This window comes from Mytilus galloprovincialis, chromosome 10 (genome assembly GCF_965363235.1).
Source record: "Mytilus galloprovincialis chromosome 10, xbMytGall1.hap1.1, whole genome shotgun sequence".
Classification (NCBI taxonomy): domain Eukaryota; kingdom Metazoa; phylum Mollusca; class Bivalvia; order Mytilida; family Mytilidae; genus Mytilus; species Mytilus galloprovincialis.
Window position 1 is genome coordinate 3,526,956 of NC_134847.1, and position 18,286 is coordinate 3,545,241.

General features: G+C 31.0%; 2 protein-coding genes across 3 annotated transcripts in view; one reads left to right on the plus strand and one right to left on the minus strand.

The window, feature by feature from the left end:
* LOC143049665 (NAD(P)H oxidoreductase RTN4IP1, mitochondrial-like) overlaps positions 1–15,000 on the minus strand; it is a 32,650-nt gene extending 17,650 nt beyond the window's left edge. The window contains exons 1-6 of the mRNA XM_076223308.1: positions 14,853–15,000; positions 12,337–12,636; positions 11,353–11,504; positions 10,865–10,933; positions 9,887–10,011; positions 8,223–8,271 (exon numbers count right to left, since the gene is read on the minus strand). Of these exons, the coding sequence (XP_076079423.1) occupies positions 8,223–8,271; positions 9,887–10,011; positions 10,865–10,933; positions 11,353–11,504; positions 12,337–12,616 (675 nt within the window). The 5' untranslated portion in view covers positions 12,617–12,636; positions 14,853–15,000. The remainder of the gene's footprint in view (positions 1–8,222; positions 8,272–9,886; positions 10,012–10,864; positions 10,934–11,352; positions 11,505–12,336; positions 12,637–14,852) is intronic.
* Positions 15,001–15,044: 44 nt separating this feature from the next.
* The window catches only part of LOC143049663 (mediator of RNA polymerase II transcription subunit 14-like), a 58,495-nt gene continuing 55,253 nt past the window's right edge, over positions 15,045–18,286 (plus strand). Inside the window, exon 1 of one of the 2 annotated variants that reach the window (XM_076223305.1) lies at positions 15,045–15,154. The gene's annotated coding sequence lies outside the window, so the exon portion shown is untranslated. The remainder of the gene's footprint in view (positions 15,155–18,286) is intronic. The other variant, XM_076223303.1, reaches the window with a different exon arrangement.

An 18,286-nucleotide genomic window follows, 5' to 3' on the forward strand; every position in this document is an offset into this window, starting at 1 on the left:
ATTGTTTGATTCATTTGACAGAATATCTGTTTGTATGTGACAAGTTTCTTTTAGACAGTTATTGTCACTGTTTTGATTTGCACAGTTGTTGTTACTGTTTTGATTTGCAGAGTTATTGTTACTGTTTTGATATGCACAGTTATTGTTACTGTTTTGATTCAATTCAGATTGTTCGTGTTTATTCAATTCAGATTTTTCAAGTTTATTCAATTCAGATATTTCAAGTATATTCAGTTCAGATATTTCAAGTTTATTCAATTCAGATTTTTCAAGTAGTTTCAAGTTACTATTGTTTGCATTTGAGTGGAGGTAAGTATCCCCCATGTTATTTGAGTTACTGTTGTTTATATATGTGTGGAGGTCAGTATCCCCCATGTTATTTGAGTTACTGTTGTTTATATTTGTGTGGAGGTCAGTATCCCCCATGTTATATGAGTTACTGTTGTTTATATTTGTGTGGAGGTCAGTATCCCCCATGTTATTTGAGTTACTGTTGTTGAAGGTGTCAGTATCACCTATGTCAAGGTCAGATTTTGTACTGTTAATGGGTCCAGTATCCCAAGTCAAGTCCGTCAGTCTCTGTTTCTTTGGGTTTTTCACACCACGTTTAGCCTCAGCTGCCCTCCAATTTTTTCTTCTTGGCATCTTCAAAAATCTATAAATACATATGCAAATAATGTACAATAATGAGGACAAAATGTTATAAATTGCATAATGTGAAAAAAGAAAGACTAGATTAATAATTACATAATGAGAGCTAATATGATTGGGTAGACATAGTACCTTTATATATATCATGATTATCATATGTGTTTTCTGTCATAGAGTTGTCACTTGTTTTTTTTATAGATATACCTATATATATATCTAGAATACTGATATGCTTCATTTACAGTGTAGTGGGATAAAATAATATATCAAAGTGCAATTATAGCTAATTGATAAACATGTTGCCTTTGGTTAAATAAGGGAAAGTTAAGTTATGCCCTCTTTTTTTTAATCATGATCAATATTAATATGTTGTGTTTTTATTTGCATATACAAAAAAGGTTTGAGAAATTGATACTACTGGTGCATTCCTGTATATTTAATATAGCAGTATTGTTGAAAATTCCATCTACATGTAATTTATTATAACTATCTTTTTAAATTAAGTAAACAAAGTTTCAATTAAATAAGATGATAACACTAATGCACTTACGCTCATTCATATGTATGTGTACATAAGTTTGAAGTTGACATCTTAAATAAGAAATACAAATTGGTGTTCAAAACAGTTTTGTTCTTGTAAATTTGTTTAATCTAATTAAGTTACACAGAAAATTTTACTAAATAATTCAAAGTCACTTGTCAATGTTGTGTCAAAATAGTCAGCAAACTGACATGTATCCATAAATCCATAAGTCTTGCGAAATCACTTCAAATTTGTCATAATAGCATTGTGTAATGATAGATTTGCAACCTCATACAAAATATCATTGAATTTGATCTATCACATGTAGCTCTTATCAAACTAACTTAATATAAATTGCTACTTCATTCAAAGTCACTGGACCATGACCAAGGGGCAGGGCCTAAAAATAGTCACCAAACTTGTATTAACTGATAGCAGATGTGTCAAAGCAACACGAATATCCTCGTCCCAAAAATTTGAAAAATCTGCAATTTCAATATAAACACACATGTGGACACAAACATGATGGTAGCCTCGCATACCAAAATTCAGCTCAAAATCTGGAGGGTAATAGAGAAAAAATCTGTAGAACTGTTGATTTTCAATAATCTATCAAAGTCAAAAGCCCGTAATTTCAGCAAAAATCAGCAGAGCGGAACAAAACTTAAGCTTGACCTATAACTCATCATGGTTAACTCAGCTACCAACCAGGTGCTCCGCAGGGCGCAGCTTTATACGACCGCAGAGGTCGAACCCTGAACAGTTGGGGCAAGTATGGACAAAACATTCAAGCGTGATACAGCTCTGAATTTGGATTGTGATCAAATTTTTGACATTACATGGGTTTTTTTACAAATGTCAAGATTTTACAAATCAATTAAAGATTTCTTCTTCAAACTTATTTAAATCTAAAATTAAATAGTTGACACAGCATAGGTTTCTGACACAGAATGAATGTGGTCTAATGAACTTAAAAATCATTTTTTGCCTTTGAGCAATTCACTATGCTGTTGAATATTAATCCTCTCAAAAAAATGTTTGAAGAAATTTTCTTTTTATTTATGAAATCTGAAATGAGAAAAATTTAACCCCCACCCCCCATTTTTTTTTTCACATCCCCGTTTCCCTTTTTCCAAAACTGATATCAATTCAAATTTCTAATGGAGTTTGCAACAATAACTACTCTTTTAAATACATCATAAAATATTAAAATGTAAAATAAAGTGCTTGTTATCACTGAATGGTAAAGATTGGTTGGTAGTAAAAGTGAATATACATTGTTTATTGTATAAAACAATAAAAAAAACTTCATCAGCAACATTTTATATTGGCAAATTTCCAATGAAGTTATTTACATAAAGTTATTGGCAAATAAAAATAGAAAATGACATCATAGTCATGTCTGGCAAATGTCCAACATACATTATCTAAAAACATTTTAGATAAGATAAGGAAAAAAAGCTTCATCAGCAACATTTTATATTGGCAAATTTCCAATGAAGTTATTTACATAAAGTTATTGGCAAATAAAGATAGAAAATGACATCATAGTCATGTCTGGCAAATTTCCAACATATATTATCAACTACTATTCTATACAAAGAAAGATAACTCCAATTGAAAATTAATTGCTATTGCACAATATTGTGCAATTAGATATTTCTTGCTATTGTGCAATACTGTGCAATTGAAAATTTCTTGCTATTGCACAATACTTGATATGGAATCCTGATTTGGACCAACTTGAAAACTGGGCCCATAATCAAAAATCAAAGTACATGTTTAGATAAAGCATATCAAATAAGCCCAAGAATTTAATTTTTGTTAAAATCAAACTTAGTTTAATTTTGGACCCTTTGGACCTTAATGTAGACCAATTTGAAAACTGGACCAAAAATTAAGAATCTACATACACAGTTAGATTTGGCATATCAAAGAACCCATTTATTCAATTTTTGATGAAATCAAACAAAGTTTAATTTTGGACCCCCATTTGGACCAACTTGAAAACTAGGCCAATAATTAAAAATCTAAGTGCATTTTTAAATTCAGCATATCAAAGAACCCCAAGGATTCAATTTTTGTTAAAATCAAACTAAGTTTAATTTTGGACCCTTTGGACCTTAATGTAGACCAATTTGAAAACGGGACCAAAAATTAAGAATCTACATACAAAGTTAGATTCGGCATATCAAAGAACCCCAATTATTCAATTTTTGATGAAATCACACAAAGTTCAATTTTGGACCCTTTGGGCCCCTTATTCCTAAACTGTTGGGACCAAAACTCCCAAAATCAAACCCAACCTTCCTTTTATGGTCATAAACCTTGTGTTTAAATTTCATAGATTTCTATTTACTTATACTAAAGTTATGGTGCAAAAACCAAAAATAATGCTTATTTGGGCCCTTTTTTGGCCCCTAATTCATAAACTGTTGTGACCTCAACTCCAAAAATCAATCCCAACCTTCCTTTTGTGGTCATAAACCTTGTGTTTAAATTTCATTGATTTCTATTTACTTATACTAAAGTTATTGTGCGAAAACCAAGAATAATGCTTATTTGGGCCCTTTTTTGGCCCTTAATTCCTAAACTGTTGGAACCAAAACTCCCAATATCTATCCCAACCGTTCTTTTGTGGTCATAAACCTTGTGTCAAAATTTCATAGATTTCTATTCACTTAAACTAAAGTTATAGTGCGAAAACCAAGAAAATGCTTATTTGGGCCCTTTTTGGCCGCTAATTCCTAAAATGTTGAGACCAAAACTCCCAAAATCAATCCCAACCTTCCTTCTGTAGTCATAAACCTTGTGTTAAAATTTCATTGATTTCTATTCACTTTTACTTAAGTTAGAGTGCGAAAACTAAAAGTATTCGGACGACGACAATGACGCAGGACGACGACGCCAACGTGATAGCAATATACGACCAAAAAATTAAAATTTTTGCGGTCGTATAAAAATCAGCCCCATATCTGAAGGCGTTTAGAAAAAAAGTCTGTATAACTGTGATTTTCAACAATTTCTCAAAGTCCAAAGCCCGTAATTTGGCAAAAATTAGTGGAGCGGAGCGAAACTTATACTTGATCTGTTACTTATCATAGTTAACTAACATACCAAAAATCAGCCCCATATCTGAAGGTGTTTAGAAAAAAAGTCTGTATAACAGTTATTTTCAACAATTTCTCGAAGTTCAAAGCCCGTAGTTTCGGCAAATATTAGTGGAGCGGAACAAAACGTAAACTTGATCTGTAACTCATTATGGTTAACTCACATACCAAAAATCAGCCCCATATCTGAAGGCGTTTAGAAAAAAATGTCCGTATAACTGTGATTTTCAACAATTTCTCCAAAGTCCAAAACCTGTAATTTTGGCAAAAATTAGTGGAGCGGAACAAAACGTATAATGGTATGTTGCGGAATGACGGAATTACAGAAAGACAAAATTACAGACTTCGTTGCGGGGCCATAAAAATGGTGGGTAAAAACCACAATTGTTGAATTTGCCATTCATTTGTCATGCTTACAAAAAAATGTCAATCCTGTGTCATGCTTAGACCAGAGTGAGACCCACTTTTAATGGTTTGAGAAATTGGCAATGCCATCGGCACAATTTTTTTATTTCCCCATTTGCATTCTGATGACATGAATGCTATTATGACAAATTTGAAGTGACAAACTACAATGAGATACACTTGCATCATTTATTACATAAGTTGAATGACATTTTATTGATATTTTTAGAAATAATTCAGATAATAGAGAGAACATATTTTACACGCCTGTTTCTGTTTCTTGTCATGATTTATTAACTGTGAAAGGACATAGAATCTGCTATAATTAGGTAGTTTCGAGTCCTGTCAATACAAATGTTCCTGATTTAATCAATAACAAATGTTTCAATTTTTATTCTATAGAACTACAAATAAAGTATATCAGTACTCATTCCAACAAACAAAACACATATGGTTTAAATATTTTTAATGAATTTAATATTTCCATTGAAAACTTGTTTTTAGCTTCATCCTTCTCTTTAACAAGAATGTTTTCTTGACATCATCATTGATCATTGTTGAGAACATGCATGCAAAACATTGAGAGTAAAAGTGTTTGCAAATTAGATAAATTTAGTTGTATGATAACACAGTTAAATAAATATTAACAGCAAAATAATGATTTCTTCCCTTTCATGGTCATTTTTATTTTGGGCTTATTTACATTCTAAATTTAGAATGCTAGCAGGCTAATCAGATTTTTCTTTAAACTAAATTGATCCTATTCATCTATATTTTATCTGAAAATACAAAGCAGTTTGTGTGTCCCAATTATAGTTTTAAACTTGAGCAAACTCTTAATCTGCCATTTAATACTGTACCTTCAAGATTCCCACCAAAAAAGGAAGTATTCTGACTTTTCATTGAAGACTTCCTGTTTGCTATATCTTATTACCACAAAAAAATTTTAAACAACAAAGTCCAACAAATATGATGACTGAAACTCATGACACTGAAAACATGGTCTTTATTCTTGTATCAAGTAATATTTTTACTTTTAGTATATGTTTCAATTTTTATTCTATAGAACTACAAATAAAGTATATCAGTACTCATTCCAACAAACAAAACACATATGGTTTAAATATTTTTAATGAATTTAATATTTCTATTGAAAACTTGTTTTTAGCTTCATCCTTCTCTTTAACAAGAATGTTTTCTTGACATCATCATTGATCATTGTTGAGAACATGCATGCAAAACATTGAGAGTAAAAGTGTTTGCAAATTAGATAAATTTAGTTGTATGATAACACAGTTAAATAAATATTAACAGCAAAATAATGATTTCTTCCCTTTCATGGTCATTTTTATTTTGGGCTTATTTACATTCTAAATTTAGAATGCTAGCAGGCTAATCAGATTTTTCTTTAAACTAAATTGATCCTATTCATCTATATTTTATCTGAAAATACAAAGCAGTTTGTGTGTCCCAATTATAGTTTTAAACTTGAGCAAACTCTTAATCTGCCATTTAATACTGTACCTTCAAGATTCCCACCAAAAAAGGAAGTATTCTGACTTTTCATTGAAGACTTCCTGTTTGCTATATCTTATTACCACAAAAAAATTTTAAACAACAAAGTCCAACAAATATGATGACTGAAACTCATGACACTGAAAACATGGTCTTTATTCTTGTATCAAGTAATATTTTTACTTTTAGTATAATAAATTTCTTAAATATTAATTCAAAACCAATACTTTAAAGTAGGTTTATTCTAGGAAATGAGAACAAGGGACACGATCAAATTAAAAAAAAAATCCTAAACTTCTAATATATATATTAAATGAAGAACTATATTTTTTTAAAGAGAAAAACATCTTTTAATAGTTAATTTATATTTTGAACACTATCAATCAATTCTAAGATCTGATGTTGTTGATTAATTTAGCTCTCAAAGTGTCTGTGATTCTATTAAAGTTTTAAAACAATAATATGAGGCACACATTACCTGTAAAAGGGGATGAAATCTGTATAAATTATTAGAATTCAAACTTGACATTCAAACTTTGGAATCTGTTGAAAAGAAACCAAAATACTGAAACATTTTTGATGTTAGGGATTATAGTTGTCACATCATTTTCAATGTAAACAAAGGAACGCTATCATTAGGAATAAATGTTTGTTTTTCATCAAGTATATGTTCATTAGTGAGGGGGGCAGGACCTTTTTTTGGGACTACTGCAGTTTCAGAGGAGAAGCATTTGGTAAAAGTTTACAAACAAATACAAATCAATTGTTAAAATTGACTATGAAGGGCAGTAACTCCCTTAAAGGGTCAATTGAAAATTTTGGCTATATCCACTTATTTGTAGCTTGTACTTTGCTTAACATTATTGCTGTTTACACTTTATCTCTATCTATAACAATATTCAAGATAATAACCAAAACTCTAAAATTTTCTGAAAATTACCAATTCCGGGGCAGCAACCAAACAACAGGTTGCCTGATTGGTCTGAAAATTTCAGGGCAGATAGACTTTGACCTATCAAACAAATTTATCCTGTCAGATTTGCTTTAAATGCTTTGGTTTCTGAGATTTTAGCCAAAAACTGCATTTTACCCTATGTACTATTATTAGTCATGTCGGCCATCTTGGTTGGCAGACAGGGTCATCGAACACATTTTTTAAACTAGATACCCTTATGATAATTGTGGACAAGTTTGGTTAAATTTGTCTCAGCAGTTTCAAAGGAGAAGATTTTTGTACAAGATAACAAAACTTCAAGAAAAATTGACAAAAAATGACTATAAAGGGCAATAACTCCTTAAGGGGTCAACTGACCATTTTGGTCATGTTGACTTTTTTGTAGATCTTACTTTGCTGAACATTATTGCTGTTTACAGTTTATCTCTATCTATAATTATATTCAAGATAATAACCAAAAACGGTGAAATTTCCTTAAAATGACCAATTTTGGGGCAGCAACCCAACAACGGGTTGTCCGATTCATCTGAAAATTTCAGGGCAGATAGATCTTGACCTGATAAACAATTTTACCCCATGTCAGATTTGCTCTAAATGCTTTGGTTTCAGAGATATGAGCCAAAATCTACATTTTACCCCTATGTTCTATTTTTAGCCGTGGCGGCCATCTTGGTTGGTTGGCCGGGTCACGCCACACATTTTTTAAACTAGATACCCCAATGATGATTTTGGTCAAGTTTGGTTAAATTTGGCCCAGTAGTTTCAGAGGAGAAGATTTTTGTAAAAGTTAACGACGACGGACGACGGACGACGACGGACGACAGACGACGGACGACGACGCCGGACGCCGGACGCAAAGTGATGGGAAAAGCTCACTTGGCCCTTCGGGCCAGGTGAGCTAAAAATTAACTTACATGTTTGTTGATATTTAATTTCGTGGTTTTGACAAATTTGCATGAGAAAAATTTGATATTAGTTTTTTCGTGGCTCGGGTGTACCACGAAATCCATGAAAGTTGTTATCCAACGAATGACAATGAATCCACGGTAATTAATTACTATACCTGTATTGCAAAAGTTCCTATTCCTCCAGAACCACCATAAATTAAAACTCTGGAATGAATTAGATGTAATATTAATAACATGGATGAAAGGGTGTAACAGCAGATTGTTCCCCTAAGAAAAGGGTGTAGTTATTTTTTTAAATGTCCTGCACTTTAGGGTGACTTTTATAAAATTGTATCCCATTGAGCCAAGAAATAGAGTAGAGTAAATTGTCTCCCTTGTATTAAAATATCAAAATCTGGAATTTTAACATGTAGTAAAATATCTTTACCGTAGTTAACACAATTATGATAAATATAAGCTGTTAAGGCATTTTAATATATTATTTATATAAGCATTGATTTTCTACCAACAAAAGTAACCTTAGGGGTCATCCATAATTGTCAACCATTTTCCAAAGTGTACAAAACGTACACTTGGGGGGAGGGGGTTAAAAAATCAACATTTTTACCATACGCTTTTTTTTTATTTCCGGAATTTATATCTTTTCTGTAGGAGAAGTCGATTTTTAAAATCGAGAATTGGCTTGGGTGTGTTTCTCTTCTTATTTCTTCTTTATCATTTTCACTTGATGATATTGATTTCGATATCATAATTCTACTCAATCGGGATTGAACGATTAAAAGATCAAATCCTATGAAAACTAAATCTTTCAAAAATATAACTAGTAAAATTATTTAAACAAAAAGTTTGCAAGCATTTCTCAGTACCCCCGATTGTCAATTTCACCTGCTTTATTATTGATCGATATCGTTTTACTCTGTTTAATAAACAAAATTGATGAAAACCCTAACATGCTAAATTCTTTGAATGTTTTAATTTTGACAAAACGCCATTTTGTGAAAAGATTTTAAACTGGTCCTTCGATTAATTTCCTTGTAATGCATTCCAAAATAGTAAACCAGTAAACCGGAAGTAAACTTATTTTTCTTAGTATAAGCCTCCTTTAATTAGGAGCACCTCCATATGAAGTTTAACCATAACTTAAAAAATATCCAATATATGTACATGTTACAGTATGTATACATAAACAATAATAGTGCCATGAATGGCATATTTACAGGGACCTTTTAAATAGAAATACAGGCGGGAAATTTAAAAACTCAAAATGTTTTAAAACATTACACTTTTATTGATTGCTGTCTTGAGCTCCGATTCCATCAACAACTGTCAGTCCATACTTTACTAATGCAATATAACCATGCATTTCCCTTTTTTTGATTCTTAGCATAGTTTATGAGCCCTTTTGTTAATCTTTTGCATGCTCTAGGTGCCCTTTTTTTATTGGAGTTACCATTCCCACTGTGTGATAGGGGAAACACTAATTTTTGTACTCTTTATTCTGACAAAACACAAGCATCACAGATAGATGTCATCAAATAAAACAGTCAGATATGTTTTAGTTTTTTTTCAATGCAAATTTCTATATTAAACTAAAATATAATAGACAGGATCTTCTTTTTATTAAGAATGACTGATTCTTCTCTTGAAATCTGAAAATGGTTGATGTACACTTTTTGAGGGAGGGTGGGGGGTCTGAAAAAGTGTACGTTTTGTACACTTTGGAAAATGGTTGACAATTATGGATGACCCCTTAATAGATTGCTAGTTTAAATTAGTATTATTTATTAATACAACTTGTGTGAAAGTATTATGCTAGTACCTTTTATCTTTGACACTATTTTCACTCAATCCTCCAAATTCTTTAAAAGCTGCATTAACTGTACAGGCAACATATGGTAGAGAACTGGCTGATGTGTGGGTTATCATGGAGGGCTTCAATGAGATCTACAATAAAATGTATGAAGAATAAACACCTACAAATACCTTATGTGCATATTTCAAGGTCATATGTAATTAAGTGGTTGTTGTTAGTTGCTGTGTGTCCTGTTTTTGGTTTGATGGTATAAGCTAAAATCAGGCATAAATATATATTTAAGTTTTGGTCTTTATTCTATATATAATTCAGAACCCCATTATTTTATCTTCTTTTGGCATATTTTAGTCTATACAATTGTTTTGTTACACTTAATTCACACTTTTTGACCATTATTGTCTATTCTGTAATCCCAATCTAGACATTCATATATTTATGACTGTGGTTATTATATACACAGCTACTTTTGCTAAAAATATGTAGTACTGGAAATTTACTTTAAATATTTAGTGCTATTTCTTAACTTTAAAACTATTGTAATATTAAGGTACTTGTATTTAACAGTACTTGATTTTTACAAAATATTTTGGTACAGAAATAATACAACATTCCATGTTTCAAAATCATAATTTTAAGAGACTTGAAATAGAAAAACTTTCAAAATGCTGAAAATGTAACGGTAGTAACCAAAAATCTGTAGTACATAAATTTCAAGTACAAATTAAGTACTGTAAAATACAGGTACCTAAATATTACAATAATTTTAAAGTAACAAAATAGTACTGAATATTCAAAGTAAATTTCCAGTACTACAGATTTTTAGTACAGAAATAGTACTTATGCAAAAGTAGCTGTGTATGCATAACATAAATCTGTGAATAATTCCATGATGCATGATATTGTCAACATGTTAAAACAGGAATACAAAGAAGTATATTTTACAAAAGTTCACCATAAAGATAACAAATACTAACTAAATCTAACCTCATGTTCCTGAGCTATCGTATAATCTGCTAAACATCCTTGTTTGGAGGCAAAAACTGTACCCCAAACCTATAAAACAATTTCAACAAGCTACATAAGCATTGAGTCTTTAAATTCATTATGCCAGACAATATGTGGGTTTCATATATAAAAAAGAAGATGTGGTACGATTGCCAATGAGACAACTATCCACAAAAGACCAAAATGACACAGACATTAACAACTATAGGTCACTGTACGGCCTTCAACAATGAGCAAAGCCTATACCGCATAGTCAGCTATAATATACATATATGTTACACTCATCAATGGCATCCAACTAATTGGCAGCACTGAACTAAAATGAGCCTCCTTTTTTTTGCAGGCATGTTACTTAATTACTCTCTGTTTTCTTGTACAAATTCAATAATACAAATGTGTGCAAATTCATTTTTTGTTTTTTGTTTATAAGTGAGGATAATGATTAGAATAAATATACATGTGCTAACCTCATCTCCACGTTGAAACTTTCTTACATCTCTTCCTGTTTCTACAACTTCCCCAGAAAAATCTCTCCCTAAAATCAGTGGGAATTCTCCTCCGTTTGTTGGGAATATTGTCTTTTGTCTTATTGCATTCATAGCTGTCCTTCCATATCCAGCTTAAAAACACACAAATGATTTAAAACTTATTATACATGTTATAACTAACTTAAATAATGCTTCATCTTATTTATATTGTATCTAATGTTGTGAAATTCTTTAATTTTCATGCAAAAACTGCTTATTGTTATAAATAACATGTTTAAGGCCATATGATGCAGTTACAAGGGAGGTAATAACATCTCTAGCATAAAAATCCTTTTTTCATTACGTAAAATTCTTACATGTTGGGAAAAGATGCATTTTTCTGCAGAACCTAATGAGATTCTTGAAAACCAGTACATTGGCCTCTGTTTCAAATGACTTTTGGTCAAATTATGTTTTGTTTTAAAATCACATTAATATATAGCAAAAAAATGCCATTTTCCCCCTCTAAAATTCTAAAAAATTAAATAAAGTTCACAGGAATTGTTACCAAAATAAGCATGTTTAGAACATAATGTGTCAAAAACATATTCCAAACATTTTTTTACCAAAAAAAATGCTTTTATGTTTGCCCTTGAAAGACTATTTTTTCTTAAATTTTAAAGTGTTTTTTTTTCTCAAAAACTATAAAAGATAGACAGAAACTTCAAACAGTAAAAATATTCAGTAAAGTAAGATCTACAAATAAATAACAAAACAATAGTAAAAGTAATAAAAAAAAAAAAACCACAAACTTTATACCATAAGGATTATTCACCCAAGTTTGTTGGAACTTGGTTCCGTAGTTTAAGAGAAGATCTTTAAAAAAGTTTAAAACAATGACAGACACAAAGTGATAGCAATGTAGCTAAAAATGGTCTAAAGATTAAAAAAATATGGAAATACATATGTGTTCTGTAAATTTACCTCTCATGCAACAATCAATTGGATTTATACTAGCAGCATGAATATTTATGAGAATTCCTTTTGGATCTTTTATTTTAGGAATTGTCACAGAATCTGATAGTGTCAATTCTTCATTTCCTCCATATTGGTGGATCTGCCAAGCTCTCATTGTTCCTGTTTTATTAGGATCTGTATTATTTGTGGAATATGATTTTATATGAAGCCTGATCTGTCTTACTGTTGATGTTGGATGAAACTTTTGTAGACATCTTTGAACACAATATGAACATATCTTTTCCATGTTTTATAAATCCTTACAAACTGAAACAGAAGTTGTAACATATATAATGAGTAAAGTGATTGAACCAACCCTGAGGTTATTGACTTGTGGTCAAGTTGGAATAAAAGTCATACATAAAATATAATAATTTAGTATGCCAGATACATGTAAATACTTTTTGTCTACCATGTTGAAAAACTTGAAGGGAAAATAGAACATACATTGTAAGATTTGTACAGAATGTTGAAATTCAGCCATTTCTATAATTGCTTACATTAATTTTTTATAATAACTATAATAATCTCATTTTTTAACACTTGTACAATATTGTATATTTATATCTTTTTTATTTACAGTATATTCAGTCATCATCAGTATTGCCTGGTTCACTTCGCCATTCATATATTTCGTACTCCGAACATTATTGAAATCTTGTCAAAACTTTATTGAATTTACAGTAAAAGAAATCACCATAAATGAGTTCTTCATATTTCTTTCAGTGAATACTACATTGTACAATAAGTCCACCAGTTTCTTTTTTTCCTCTTTTTATTTATAAGTCCACCAGTTTTTTTTGTTTCTTTTTTTCTCTTTTTTTAATAAGTCCACCAGGTTTTTTTTTGGTTTTTTTTCTATAAATTTCTATATATTTTTTTTTTCTAAGAGAGACCTGGGCTTATCTCGCCCTTTATTTAAATAATTTCAAATACAAATTATTCTGTTCAGCTAGCTTTTCAATGTCTTTCACTCGCTGTTCTGAGTAGAGAAAGTTCCTCTGATATCTAACCAATGGTCATGGCTTCTCTTGACATCCTTATAGAAGGACTCATTGACTTGTTTCTCTATCAGTCCTTGTTGTTTAAATGTGTCACAATTTGCTTTAAGTATTGTTGTTTCTCCTTCCACTTCTAGTAGGTAAGTCTTTTGTGGAAGGTCTAGTGTGATTTTTTGTATTCTTATCTCCCCCTTTTTGTGTTTGCGGCGTTCCTTTCTTTCTCTACCAGTTGTCGATGTACCCTTGGCACCAATAGAGGAAGTGGGACCTTTTGGCGATGATGTGGCTGTAGGTAGTGGAGGAGCTTCATCTTTCTAAGAGATTAGTCAGCCTGTGCGTCCGTAGCCTAATCTGTCTCTATTGTTTGAGCGGTATTGCCTAGCTCATCAGATTTTGAGGAGTCATTGTCAAACATTTGAGTTGGAGTTCCAATCTCTGCAGTTGACTCAGACTTTTTGGCCAAATATGCCCTCAGCCTGCGGTTATTCCTTTCAGAACGGGACTTTGATGACTTCTTTTTAGGTGGTAGTGTCGACCTCTCTCTTTCCGATATCTTCCCGGGTGTTCATTTTACTGTAAGTTTGTAACGTCCATTCCGAGCTGATAAAACCCAGTCGGCGGTTTGGTGTTCTAACAAATGCATAATGGTAAATATATCACCAGATAATACGGGCTGTTGTTGGTGTGTTTCACTGCCATCATCTGACATTATGGGAGTTTCCAGGACATACTGTAAACACATCCTTCCAAGTGAAAAGTCCAAGTGAAAAACTTTTCACTCTCGTTAAATTGTGAAAATTTCTAATTGAAGTTTCTACTAAAAATTTGTGAATGAAGAAATTATCAAAACTTTATTTTTTGGTATATAAGTCAGTATAAATCGTTTAAAGAAATGCAAACATTTAGACATTACTAAATGTTTATTGTCAATTATTTTTGGAATGCACATTCTAAAAATACTGTGATATTTTAATAGAGATCAAGTTAAAAAATGAAATACAACTAAAAGATTTGTTCATGGATAAAACAATTTCAGCTTTCCAGGGGAGGTAACTTATTACTTTATATTAAGAAGTTATAACAAAATGATTAGTACAAATTTTGAAGTCTTTTTTATATATTTGCAAGGCACATACAAGAGTTTTACATTTTTTTCTTTCTAACGAGATTCTTCTTCATGATAATGATGATAGTTCCTTATAAAACATTATTTTTAATTACATTTTTTGCAAACTTTTACCAACATAAATAGAATAATTCTGTCTAATATACTTTTTTTCGGAAAAACATTGTACTTGCCATTTCTTTGCAATGTATTTCAATATATAAATGTAACACATTTTAAAGTAGCACCAATATTAAAATAAATGAGTTTATTATGCATAAAAGCTTCAATATTTATATCATGAATTTATTATCAAGATCTATATGCTTTTTGAAAATTTAAAAGGGTAGCATTACTTAGAAATGAAAACATCTTACCTATAATTTACTCTGAAAGATTCATATACATCTATTCTAATCTAATTTTAAATGACAGCACACATGTATTTGTACTTCAATACGAAACATGAAATGTTGTTCTGTGCTTGCATAAGAAAAGACAGAGTTATTGCCCTTGACTTTTATTTCGAATGTCTTACGACTTGGCGCTCTATTGAATGGAAAAATAACTTCCGGAAGTCATCCGAATGTATTTTGGAAAACGGGGATTTTTGCAATTGGTTAAATTTTTTAGAAATGTGAATTACAACATGATATCATATGATTCAAGGGGTGAATAGGTAAATTTATTACACATAACACTTCTTTAATAGAAATATGTGATTTTTAAGAACGTTAATTTCATACAATCGATCATAATACAGACCATTGTTTGATTATTTACAAGTATATCATATGCATATGTCCACTCATTTTCACGTTTGTTTAGTATTTTACAATTAAAATAGCCTCTTAAGACGCTGCTACTTAAAAAATAATACTGTCATGAATTGAAAAAAATTCTATAATTTAGCTTAAAAAGATTTTTTGTAATGTGTATTTATAACTAATTTAGTAATTAGTAGTTAAGTTGTCACAGATTAGAAAAATCTCCTTATATCAATTAAGAATTGGATGCTTCTTTTTGTAACTTCATTGGGGTGTAAAAGCGTTGACCGAAGTACATTTTATATGAAGCACGAAAGCTCTTCATTCCGTGCTTCATTCTAAAAATGTGCGCACAGTCAATGATTTTACAAAGCTCAATTAAAAGCTCATTAGAGCTTATGTTTGTCTATGTTTATATACCTTGCCAACTCTAAATAAAGCTTATTTATTTATTATTATTATAATTACAACCCTATGAAGTTACAAAAAGAAGCATTCATTTCAATACTTACATGACTTATTATAATTACATTTTTTATCTATGATCTGGCATGATACTTGAAGTTTATAATTGTTTTATTTAATTCACCTGTGCACTTTATTGTGGGACCACGTGTAATCATGAATGAAAAGTTTTATTGAGTAATGCAATTGCTTAAGGAATAACATGTGATGTGCAGTTGGCCAATCAGAATAAAGTATCATACATTTAATGTAATTATTATCATTTAACGTTTTAGCTCATTTGTCATACAATACTGTCTCCTAGTTGTTCCAAATACACCTCATTGCTATTTGTCTGCCATCATTTAATTGACATCTCATAGGTTCCTGTTGAATGTTGACGTCTTTTGAAATAGAAAAAATCTTATGCCACAATGTATGACATCAATAGTTCAACATGTTCAACCTTGGCAAATTTTAAGTTCAGCCAGCCCAAATTTCTAAATAGGTGTAATGATGAGGGTGGTAAAGGGCCATCCTAACACAGAAACATGTGGTATAAAATTAAGAAAATCTTTCTTGGAAAATAAATATTGTGAAAAACTTAACACAAGAAATAAAAGGCAATTGATGAAGAGACCAAAACAAATAATATCCTGGGAACCACTTCATAAATATATATACAAATGTAATTTAAATCAATATCCAAGCTGAATTTGAATTAGTCCTTGTTTACTTTTTAATTATATGCAAGACTAAATTACCATGATTACTAAGATGAGAAATTACGAGTGCCGTCTCAAAACACAGAAAATAAACTAGTATCTCAATTGTTTGTAAAACAATTGAAAGGTCTTTCCTGTAAAAGTGATGTTTTCGTAATGTACTTTGTACGACCTTTCGTTTGATACGACACGCATACCTTTTTAAACTTTTCGCTTTTTACACTTAACGACCTCATCCGCCTACATTTTTGTGATCCGAAGTATGATATATGCAACACAGTGTAGATGAGCTTTCATTTGATATGCGACAACGCCATGTTCTAGAAAGTTTGATTTTTGCACTTAATAATCCTGTCCAACTAATTTTTGGAGGTCGGGAATTTGATATTTCAAATGTACACATCATGACCTTTCATTTGATATACAACAACCCTATCTTGAAAGAAAATTTATTTTTTGCACTACTTTTAAGTAGAGTTTATTAAGACCTTTAATTTGATATATCAGATGACCCCATTTGACAAAGTGCAAATAATGATGCAATATCAACTATATGAATAGAAGTTATGAAACTTACGTATACAAAGTCAATGCAAAACTTGAAAATTTCAAATTGAATTTTTGGTGTTTTTTTCCATGGAAATTGTTTTTGATATTTGGTCAAACATATAACTATGTTAACCTCTTCAATTTCTAAAACTTTTTAAGTGGTAAGCTCTTGTTGATTCAGAAATACATGCCTCCGCTCGCAAAACTTCAAACTGCATTATCTCTAAAACGACAATAGATATCTCAAATCTGTTAAATGATAAATGATCTACAGTTGATGGACAACATTATAGAAAAAGAATTGGGACAATTTCAAAGTTCACCAAGGTCACAATTAATCATTAAATAAATGATGCAATACCAAACTTAAAAACTGGAAGTCGTAGAGACATGGGACTAGCACCATTCAACTCAGGACCACTTAACCTTTCAACTATCACAAGGTCAAGGTCATTGTATACTGTGAAGGTCAAGGTGAAATTTCATCATGACCTGACATTGACCTCAAATTGAAGGTCTTGAATTATTGATCATCTTTGCAGTTTATAGTAGGTTGATATCTGTTACCTTTAAAAAAATATACACACAATACTATACTTTTATGAATCATCCAGTTGTAACTTTTAAACAGACGGTTGGACATTTTTGGGCTTATTGTATAAAATGTAGAGCTCGTCGAGAGGAACAATTTACACGCTGTATGTATGCAGCAAAGTCTTAACGTTTTTCTAATATGTAAGCTTGAAATTGCAGCGTAATTGTTTTTTGCACTCGGTGACCTTTGACTTTGGGTGTATATTAAAGGTCACATGAATTAAAGATTATTGGTGAAGGTTCCAAGTCTCTAAGACTTCTGGTTCTCGAAATAGAACTTTTCAAAAAATATTTATAATTTTTCAATGGGAAATAACTCCTTATAAGGGTTAATAACAAAATGATTGTATATGTCCATTAACATTGTCATCTGTTCCTGTACATGCTGCCATTTTCAAATCGATTCTATCTCTAACACTTTTTGAGAAAAATGCAAAGGAAAGAAATTGTTTCAAGGGAATATAAATCTCATAGGGGACGATGGAATCCTATTCAGCCTCATGGTAATATACCATGATGAGATCTACATTTTGTCTAATTAAGGTCATGATATCTTTAAAACCAACGAGGGGAGGCCATGTTGAAAAAAATCAATATAAGGGAGATAACTCCTAAAGGGGATAATGAAATCCTTAACAGGGTCATTTGGTAATACATCTTGGTGAGGTCTAGCGATGGTCCATATTTGGTTTTAATAGCTTGAACAGAAACAAGAGGCTGGCATGTCAAAAA